Source organism: Mustela putorius, unplaced genomic scaffold (assembly GCF_011764305.1).
Source record: "Mustela putorius furo isolate JIRA1106 unplaced genomic scaffold, ASM1176430v1.1 tig00003909_pilon_pilon_pilon, whole genome shotgun sequence".
In the NCBI taxonomy this organism is placed as follows: Eukaryota; Metazoa; Chordata; class Mammalia; order Carnivora; family Mustelidae; genus Mustela; species Mustela putorius.
The window spans coordinates 33,305,377-33,315,913 of NW_025422057.1; the positions used below are offsets into that span (position 1 = coordinate 33,305,377).

The 10,537-nt window shown below is 47.5% G+C and overlaps 1 protein-coding gene across 1 annotated transcript in view; it reads right to left on the minus strand.

Moving 5' to 3' along the window:
* The window catches only part of PDE6C (phosphodiesterase 6C), a 47,446-nt gene extending 37,710 nt beyond the window's left edge, over window positions 1-9,736 (minus strand). Inside the window, exons 1-5 of the mRNA XM_004749643.3 lie at window positions 9,302-9,736; window positions 3,011-3,163; window positions 2,818-2,907; window positions 1,749-1,889; window positions 434-508 (exon numbers count right to left, since the gene is read on the minus strand). Of these exons, the coding sequence (XP_004749700.1) occupies window positions 434-508; window positions 1,749-1,889; window positions 2,818-2,907; window positions 3,011-3,163; window positions 9,302-9,736 (894 nt within the window). The remainder of the gene's footprint in view (window positions 1-433; window positions 509-1,748; window positions 1,890-2,817; window positions 2,908-3,010; window positions 3,164-9,301) is intronic.
* Window positions 9,737-10,537: the final 801 nt, after the last annotated feature.

Consider the following 10,537-nt stretch of genomic DNA (forward strand, 5'->3'; position numbering starts at 1 on the left):
TGGTGGTGAGACATTGTTCCTGCCCTCTGAAGCTTGCTGGCAAGGGGAAAATTTAATCCAATCCATCCCTCGCCTGGAGTCTCCAATCTAGCAGGTTTGAAGGAGAGCCTGGGCACTGGGGCTCAAAAACCAGGCCGGTGGCTCTAATGTGTCCTTCCTGTTTGACAACTACTGATTCACCAAGCCCAGCTATACAGAAAAGGAAACTGAGAGGTAAACAATGAGTTTAGACAAGGACCACCCAGCTGGCTTGGGCAGAGCTGAGACGTGGACTTCAAACTCCTTGTCCAGTGCTCTTTCTACTACTCTGAGGTCCCACCAAAACTTACGGGACAAGGACCCAGGGCCTCTCAGACCAGTGCTCTTTCCTCTCTGCTGGTTCTAGAGCCCTGTACCAAGCACACATAGCACAGAGGAAGATGTTTGCACTTACTCGGCCATCTGGGGTCTTTGGACCTTTATAAGGCTCGACTTCTCCAAGCTTGATTGGCCATTCGTCATAGAATTCCTGGAAGCAATTATATTTAAATATTATCAAACAAACTGTTCCATGACCTACCATGTCTTCTGTGAGTTTCATGGCTTTGCATATTTTATGTTAATTTAGAATTCTGGAATTTTAGAGCTGAAAAAGACCTATAATTCCCGGCAATACTGCTTACGAACTAAGGCTAAGAGACAGTGAGGTCTCTTAGCCTTTTTCCTCTGTAAAACACGGATAATAATAGAATTTATACTATAGGGTGGTTGTGAGGATTAAATGAGCTATACATGCAGAACACCAACCCTGACACATACGTAAAAGAACTCAGTAGTCAGCAGCTCTTTTATAGATAGTTTAACTAAATCTAAGTAGGTTAAGAGGCTTGGCCAAGGTCACGCGGGGTGGCCAACAGTGCAGGCTGCCTTACCCAACATCTATTCTCCCCCTCTTCCTCTCTAGAAGACCCCCATTTTATTTAGGCATCAGGAAGTCATTTTCTCAAGGCAGAGGGGCCTGCACAGCCCCTGAGTGGCCTTTATAAGGTGCCTGAGATTAGTTGGGTGGCAGGCGCACAGCCAGTTCTGGATAGCGGAGAAGGGGGGGAAGTCTGCTGAGCCCTTCTCGGGAAGGGCATCCCTCGGATGAAAGGCAATGGAAGTAACATTTGTAGGAGGCACCTCCCAGTTTCTTCCTCTCTGTGTGCTACCTCTGGAGTTGCATCAGCCAACTTGTTACCCCCAAGGGGAGACCTTATCAATATGCTGCAGGCAGTGGAGACCATGCCAGGGGAAACAGGAAGCCCCTGGGACCTTGATAACTGCACTGAGCTCTGAATGACCCAGCCTTACGCTGCCTGATCTTGGGTCTTTTTGTTAAATGAGATAATAACTGTCTTGCTATTACTTACTGGGTCTGATGTTCCTTGCAGCCCAAAGCACCCCAACCAATACACTCAACCACCAAGTCCCAGAGGCAGGATCAAAGCCCAGCTCTCCTGACACCTGGTCCTGTGTTAATCCGCTTAGAACAGTTACTCTGATAAAAATAACTTCGATTAACATGGAGAATAAGAATGTAAAAGATATAGTATTCATTACTTATGTTGAGCTAGGAGCGCTCCAACTGAATTAATGAAACAAGATGAAAAATTAACATTATATATTGTGTGTGAATAGTATCCATTTTTTAATGGATCACATTTCATGTGGTGGGTGTTGTATAGATGATTTTAGGGGAAACAAAAATGTAATGGAGTGACAAGGACCTTCTCCTTGGTCATGTCCAGCAGTCCGATGGAGTACCGCTCACAATTCAGATATGTTCTAACTGTGTAGAGTGCTTTGTGAAACTGACGCTCCACATCTGTGAGCTCTTCAAATACTTTGTTGGCTGACCACATGAGGATCTGAAAGGGGGAAATAAAAAGAAAACACTTAGAACAAAACTCACGGTGAAGAGGTAGAGCATTTGCCAAAAGAAAGCATGAGATGCCTCCAATAAAAGAACATGTATCACTGAACAATGTAATTTCATTTTTGAATTTGCTCATGTCTGACCCACTACTCAGATTCTCTGAGTGGGATCATGAGCAGACCCGTGCAAAGGTGAAGGTCTCTGAAAGCGGTACACCATGACTGGTCCCCAATGTCAAAGGGCAGGTGACCTCACATTGGAAGCAGAGACAGTCTCCAGGCAGAGGGTCCAGTATTGGTGATGCCCTGGCACCTGCTGCTCCCCTGGGGGGCAGAAATCCATATGCCTCCTTCCACGTGTCCTGAGCTACTCAGAGGTTACCTCATCTGGACAGTTGGCTAGGAGAAAACATTGGAAGACCTTCATCCCCACCCCTCTCCCACCATTATACAGATGAAGAAACTGACATCCAGAGAATGGCCTGGTTGCCTGGTTCCCAAAGTTGTTCCATATCCCTCTGGCTCAAGGAGGCAACAGACTTCAGAAGAGGGATTTGCTCCTGAAATTAATAGCTTCCATATGGACCAGGAACTCCTAAGAGCTTTGTGTGGATGAATTCATGTAATGATCAAATGATCACAACCACCACATAGGGTAGGTACTATAATTATCTCACAGAAGAAACCATGGCTACCCAAGATAAAGACGAGGGAAGTCAGTTGTACACACAGATGGAGGAGCAGGGAGGTGGGGGTGGGAGGCAGGGGCAGACATGAGAAGACAGCCAGGACTAAAGTCTTGGAATCAGTTCCACTTGGCTTAAACCCCCAAGAGCGATAGGAGGGGTCTGGGCTTGTTGCCTCTGGGTCCCTTTGTCAGAACAGGAAAGCATGGAGTGAGGAAGGTCAACTTCCAAGTACCTGGCTTCTTCGGGATTCAATGCTGTACAGGTAGTTGGTATGATGAAGTTTTAGGATGACAGAAACAAAGTTGAGGTATTTGCAAAAGATCTACAGGAAGCAGAGAAAAACAAATTAGCTATGGTATCTCTCTTTCCATTAAATAAGAAATAAATTCCCTGAGCCTCCAGCTGGATACCCAGGGTAGCATTACCTCCTCATCCTGTTTGGAAAATTCAGAGGCATTTACTTTGTTAATCGCCATAACCACGGCAAGAACCTCCTTGCCCATCACGATCGGAGTTGCCAGCAGGTTCTTTGTGACATAGCCAGTTTGTTTGTCCATGAAGTCAGAGAAATGGCTATTCTGAAAGACACATTCACACGTTTGCCAAAGCTGTATAGGACCATGAAGTGTAAGTCTAAGAATGGCACCAGAATGTTCTCTCTAGTCCAAACCTGGTCTGGACAGGCGACCAGGACCCCAGCACAGCGGTCCCACCCACACCCCCATCCTATGATTGCACAGAGTGAACTCACGGGTTTCAGGTTAAGCGTCTCCCACCTGAGCTATGGCCTAACTAGGCGAGGCTGTGGTAGGGCCCGGAGAAAGGAGGTGAGGTTATGGCCAAGAGGAAAGTGGGTTGCTAAGAGGAAACAGGGTTACAATGGACAGAAGGTGTGCAGGGAAGGAGTCACAGCTGGGTTTACAGGTGTAGGGCCACGGAACTCAGCTTTCTAATCGTGAGAGTAAAATGTGCGTGAAACCAGACAACCAGTACACCATAACATAAAGAAAAAAATGAATGACTCCTCAAACTTCTTCTAATCTTGCTGACTTGAGGGAATCAGTGTTAACAGCTTGGTATGTGTCTTTTTTTTCCCTTTATTTTTTAGAGATTGATTGATTGATTTGAGAGAGAGACTGCAGGGGAGGGGAGGGACAGAGAGAGAGGGAGGCAAGCAGACTCCTTGCTAAGCAGGGAGCCCAACCCGAGGCTCCCTCCCAGGACCCCGAGATCACGACCTGAGCCAAAACCAAGAGCAGACACTTGATAGACTGAGCCACTGGGTGCCCCAGTATGTCTCCTTGTACGCCTTTCTCTAACTCTTGGACAAAGTTTTTTCTTTTTTATAAATTTTCCTTTCTAATTCACACCATGCTTGCAACCTATAATGATACTTTACAGACTTCCCTCCAGACCTGTGCAAATGGGAGTGAATTCAGCCTCTAGATTCCTACCCAGTACTGCCCAATGTGGGAGGCCGGTGGTACACTCAGCCAGTCTCCACTGACTCCGTAGTTTTCTTCACTGAAAACATGAATCATTCTTGCTTTCATTTTTATGGGATGGATCCGGAGGTGAAAAATCTCTTTCGCGGGAGCCACAGATATATGCAGTTTGTATTTACACCGATGACTGTTATAAAAGGTGAGAAATCTTATTTCCACTGGTCATGGGTGAAGGGGCCCTCTTGCCAGCACCACAGGCTTATCAGTTTTTAATGTTCTACCAAGCCAACGTCTTTCATACATGTTTCTCTCTCTCTCTCATTCTCTCTCTCTCTCTCTCCGTCTGTGGGAGAGAGGAAGTGGATCTTCCCAGATACAAGCCTCATGCAGTAGATGGGAGAGATGATTCTGACACCCTAACCATGGAAAGGGCAGAGTGATGAGTGTGGCAATGTTCCCAAAAGGAAGTTTCAGAGGGTCAAGGACCGCGGTTCTTATGGGCTGTAAGTTAGAGGATCGCCCACTCTAGATAGGTGTAGACACAGCCTTCCCTGGTTCATACTATCTCATCTTTGAACCCGAGTCTCCTTCCATTGGAACTAAACTTTCTGCCTGATTCTGAGACTCACTTGCCAAAGTGAATGGGGTTTTCCTTTCATAGTTTGTATTATTTTCATTTCCTTGTGTTGATGGTTAACACAAACCCTTAGGAGCTGGACTCTGTTTAGTTTCCAAAATTAAAAATATGGGAGTCCTCTGGTGTGTGACTTCTGGGCCAGAATCTCACCCAGGGAGCAGGGCTCGTTGGCCAGTAGAACCTTCAACTCAGCAGTGGACCTGGGCTCTGCCTCACAGACCCCCCCAGACACACTCAGATTTGCAGACCTCCCAGCAGACCCACTGACCCCCACCCTCCTAGAATAGAATCTGTCTTCCCCAGGAATCTGTCCTCTTAGTGGGTGAATGAATCACTCCTGCAGAGGACCCGGTTAGGAATGGTGAGATGCTAAGGGAGTCAGAGGCAGCCCCTTATCCCAGATCTCTTTTCTGCATTTCCCAGCGTGGACCCACACAAACCAACTCTTTACTTAGGAGGCCACGTCATCTAATGTTGAAGAAGACTCTGGAGTCAGAATTCCCTGGCTAAAACAAGACCCCGGTTCACCTGCTGAGTGATCCCGGGCATGCTATATAGCCTTGTGGAAATAGGAAGCCTGACAGTGTGGACTCTAGAGTCCCTGACACGTAGGCTAACACCGTGTGGGTAGAGCACTTAGAAAAGTGTCTGACATATGGCAGGAGCTCAAAAATTACTGGGAAAAGACACCTGGAATTTTATTGGGCCTCCCTGGATGAGAAGAAGTTCTCTTTTGCAAGGGCCATTCTGCTTCTAGTTCTAGCTTTTGTAACCAATCCTAACCACAGAAGAAAATAGATGCTCTTATCGATGTAGGCCTTCTATGCCTTATGCCCGGAAGCATGCGTTTGCCTGAGGGCCGGTGTCTGCCACCCCACGCCCCTCCCCTACCTCCACTCCCCGCCTTCAACAGCCACACTTCTTTCCTAACCACCTGATCTGCCATTCTCTCTGCATCTGGTAACATCTTCACTCCAAGGCCAGGACATCTCCAGACTTTGTTAGCTTCTTTCTCTTCATCCACTGCTTGCTCAAGCCAGCTCGCATTCCATTTTCCTCCTGACCTACAACCCATTATGGGTTGCAATCCCCTTCGTTTACACAGCAATCTTGACCACTAAATGCCAGATCAGATGCACACACACTAGGCAGTCGTGTTTCTTTGCAAACACACTTTACTCGTCAGCTTCAAAGCTCCATGCTATTTGATTCTAGATTCTAAACACAAGGAGGTATTCCTAAGTTCATTTGGCTATTTCGAAAAAATGATATGCGTTTCAAAATATAATGCTTGCTTATTATTGTATCAGAAAGCCCTACATAAAACCATCCATCAGATGACAGGTAGGCAAGGCGAGGCTTTTGGGTTCACTAGCTCAAACAACCCCTAGTGAAGTTTGCTTGAGTAATTCCTATAGCAGATTCGCAAACTCCCCTGGGTAGACCTTCAGAGAAGTCCCTGAAGGCATCTGGGAAACACTGTGTCCAGCAGCAGACTGACCGGGTCCCTCATCCAATCTCAGCATTGTTAAATTCTGATTAAGTATCATTATTCCTCGAGACCAGGAGTCAGAAGAAAGAAGGGAAGGAAGAGGGCACTGGGAGCGAGAGGTGTTCTGTTAATTATTGAAAACTTGGGACTTCTCCCGCGGCTTTCTTTTAAACCACAGTCGGAACGAGAACCACCCATAGAATTAACCCTCAGTTTTCCCAATAGAAAAAGAAATAATTAACCTGAGGAGGATATCTCTCTGTTTCCTGCTATTAAAAGTTTTCCTGTCTTTTAACCTTTTTAAAAACAGGTGATAATCAGTGACCCTTTTTGGGGGGCACCTACACCTAGCCCCCAAACACCCCTGGGCCTAAATATAGTATTCTCACGGTTGTCGTTTACTGAGCACCTACTAAGAGTCAGGCACTTTATGTTCATTTAATCTGTATATTTATTTACCTCCATGCCTCAGGTGCAGAAATGCAATCTATCACATAGTTACCTAGTCTCAAACCCACATCTGTGCTGAGGTCTGTCTGATGCCCACATTGCCCACCAGAGAGAAGCCACGTGTGGTCAGTGGCGTGGTAGAAGAGGGGGAGGGGAGTTATGGCCCCAGACCTGCCACATCCTGCCTGATTGGCCTTGACAAGATTCTTCCTTGTACAGGATGGAAATAAAGATATGGTCCCTTGTTCCTCACAGGATCTTTGCCAGAATCAAAGGAGATTAAGAATGTGAACATGCTTTATAAATGGTCAAATACAACAAGAAGGTAAGAATGAGTAGAAATTTCATGAAAACATTGGTTTCCCTCTTTTTTCTTTTTGCAGATTTTATCATAGCGATTCAAGTCTGGCAAGTTGCAGGGATGTGGGGGTCGGTGGAGGGTCGAAAGAGTGCTAGACGCAGAGTAAGGATGCCTGGTCTGGCCCAGCCCTTCTCACTCACTGACCATACCATGGGCTCTAGGTAAGATGCAGCCCCTGTGACCTCAGCTTCCTGTCTGCCCCAGAGAAAGAGTCAGTTCAAGATTCCTGGAGCCCCTGCCACGGAGGATCCCCCGATTGCTCTGAAATCCAATTTCCGCCCCCTCTGTTCACCCAACACACCAGTGGTTTTCAATTCTGACTGCATTTTAGAATCACCTGGAGAGCTTTTTAAAAATGCTACTGCCGGGGCGCCTGGGTGGCTCAGTGGGTTAGAGCCTCTGCCTTCGGCTCAGGTCATGATCCCAGGGTCCTGGGATCGAGCCCCGCATTGGACTCTGCTCTGTGGAGAGCCTGCTTCTTCCTCTCTCTCTCTCTCTGACTGCCTCTCTGCCCACTTGTGATCTCCGTCTGTCAAATAAATAAAATAAAATCTTTTAAAAAAAAATGCTACTGCCTGTATCCCAACCCCTCAGAGTCTGGTGTATTGGTCTATTGCATCTTGGACAGTATTTTTTAAATGCTCTAGATTCGATTTTAATGTGCATTTGGAGTTGAAAAGCACCACTCTTCTCTCCATAAGAAGAAAATATTTACAAGTGATAGAAATGAAAAGCAAATGAGGCCTTTGTCTCTCGTCTGAGCTGAAGAAGGTGTCTCTTCAACTCAGCAGTTCTCCATCCTGCTCAGAACAGCAGGGAGTACTTAGGGAAAAGGGCAAGGGGACAACAGGGTCCCCCCACCGCCCACCTCCATTTCCTGCTCTGTCCACCGGGTGATGCTCACCACGGACAGCAACACACCAAGGCTGCCTGCTCTTCCCAGCAGCTCTCTGCCATCATTCTCTTCTCAACATGCAAACTGGACTCATTGATAATGCATTACAACAGAAATCATTTTATCCATCTCTTTAAACAATTTTTTTTCCAGAAAAAAAAAAAAAACTTTCATGTCACTTTCTTGAGTTTGAAGTCCTAGTAACTTTGGAGAGGGGCTCGCTCTCTCGGGGACTGGCCGGAAGCATACTACCCCGTGAGAAAACCTCAGGGTGTATAGGCATAGCCTCCTAACTGGTGTCTGGAGAGTTTTGCCTAAAGGGGACAAACCAGTCCAGTCACAGGCACAGCGGCAGTTAGCATCAGAATCTACCTAAAACCAGCTTGACCTCCCTGAAGCCAGGGATCAGAGAGGACTGACCACTCTGCGGTGGTGGAGGGCAACCCTTGCACTGGGGGATTGTGCTGGGCTTGTTTGCAGAGTGTTTGCTAATGTTTGACGACTTCTGTGCCTTCTGGAACCGCAGGAAGGCCCTGCTCGCTCCTATAATCAGCTTCAGGAGGCACAAGGGGGATTAGCCTCCTGCCACCAGCTGCCCCCATTCACGAGTGATTTACATTCCTTCCTTCTTGTTTATTTGTATTTTTTTTTTTAATGAGCAACCCCACTGTGGTGATAAGAAGAGTGATTTGTTGTTGTTTTTAAAAGCACAAACCACGCCTTGTGTTTGCACAGTAGGCTAGCTCAGGACCACACCATGTGGTTGGAGGTGATTCTGGAGAGAGCTGACTTGTGTGTGTGTGTGGGGGGGGGTGTCAATTGTGCTTATCATCCAAATTTACATTTTTCACAATCGAAATGTCAACACCTGAACTTTCAAATGGCATTATTTGTTCTTTCTGTGCATTCGGTCCATAAGTGAAAGAATCCATTTATGAGCTAGTCCATCCCCAAGAACTGAGGGACCTGAAAGGGTTGTGAGCGAGAGGTGTGGGGAGCCGCTCACAGGTCTCAGCGTCAGGCACTGGATCTCACCAGCCTGGGCCGCTTTGCCAGGTTGTCCAGAAATAAAGTCTCCAGAGCTGGGAGGATATGTAAGGGAGCAGGTGTGGAATGCACCTGGCTCCGCTAAGTTTGCCCAAGAAAATGCCCGACACTATAAGGGACACCCGCTAAGAACTCACTCACTGTTGATCTCGAATCCTACTCGAACTGAGCATCTTGTGTTTTTATTTGCTAACTCTGGCAACCGACTGCCTAGGGGATCCTCTTCCCACTGTTCCTACTCCTCAGGTTACAGACGACCTCATGCCGCAGGCTGCTGCCCACCCCCCGCCCCCCCTACCCCACCCCACCAGCTTCCAGCTCTTTCCCACTGGCTCTTCCCCAACCCTGCCAAGACATCCGGTCGGCCCCACTGTCACAAAGCCACTTACCTTTTGCACATCTGGGACATTAATGGCTTTCTTCGTGTGAGCAACCCAACCCACTATCCCAATGTCCAACGGAAACACAACTTCTCTTTTGGGGACCACCAGGCTGTCCTCAAACCTGGAGGTGGGGGTGATGTCAAGCAGCCTGGAGGCCACCTCAGGCGTGCCGTTGCGGGCCCGGCAGGCGAAGAAGCTGCAGCGGTCGGCCTGCAGCAGCTGTGCCAACTTCCCCAGGGCCCGGTGCACCGTGAGCTCTGGGCTGGCCGCCTCCTCCTGCATGGCCAGCATCAGCTCAGAGCACAGGGCCCACTCCTCAGCCGACGACAGCGGCCCGCTGTCCCCGGGGGCTTCCCCCAGCCTCTGGGCGAGGTACTCCTTGGCAAACTGGGGGTGGTCCTCTAGGTATTTCTCCACGGCCTCTTGGCTGATCTCACCCATAGTGTGGTTTGCTTTGCTGCTTTGGCTCAGAGAGGGAGACCCTCGGAGCACCCCCTGGGACGGAGTGCCCAGAAGGAACTACATCCTGGTCGAAGTCACTGAGGAAACCCTACAGGGCCCCTCACAGGATCCCCGAAAGATGGAGCAGAATGGTTGCCCAGCAGAGCTTTCAAAAAAACTGCCGGAAGCTCTTGGGCTGTGACAGAAGGTCTGGCTTAGAGTAGGATTCAGGGAGCACAGGATTAAAGAGTTCTTCAGGACATGAAATCCCTAAGCATTCTTAGCTCATAAGTCCTCAGAACATCTTAGATCAGCCAGGCAAGTGGCAAGTTGAGGTGACTATTCCAGAAAAATCACTGAAGGGAGAATCATCAATGTACCCATTAATGATAGGACATTAGCATCCATTGATACTTTGAATCATTTTTTCTTGATAACTATATGAAGGGAAACTATTAGACTTTGGAAGGGTCTGCTTATTTATATGAAACTTTAATGAGCCTTTGGGGGAGATGGAAGGGTTTAGCACCAATGCAACATAAAATGGAATATTAATCTTTCCTTCTCTTAAAAGTCCTACGATCATCCAAGTTGCCTGGCCTTTTTCTAAAACCTTCACCTCTCAATTCCCCTCATTTCAAAGCTTGACCTTGGGAGTGTTTTAAAGGAACAAATCTTAATCTTGTTCTAGAAAGGTGAACACGGCAAAACATTTGCCTGTGATCCAAGCCTAATCAAGCCACAATGTAATCAATAATCCTTGTCAAAAGACATGATTGTAAAAGGCAGCCAATACACCTG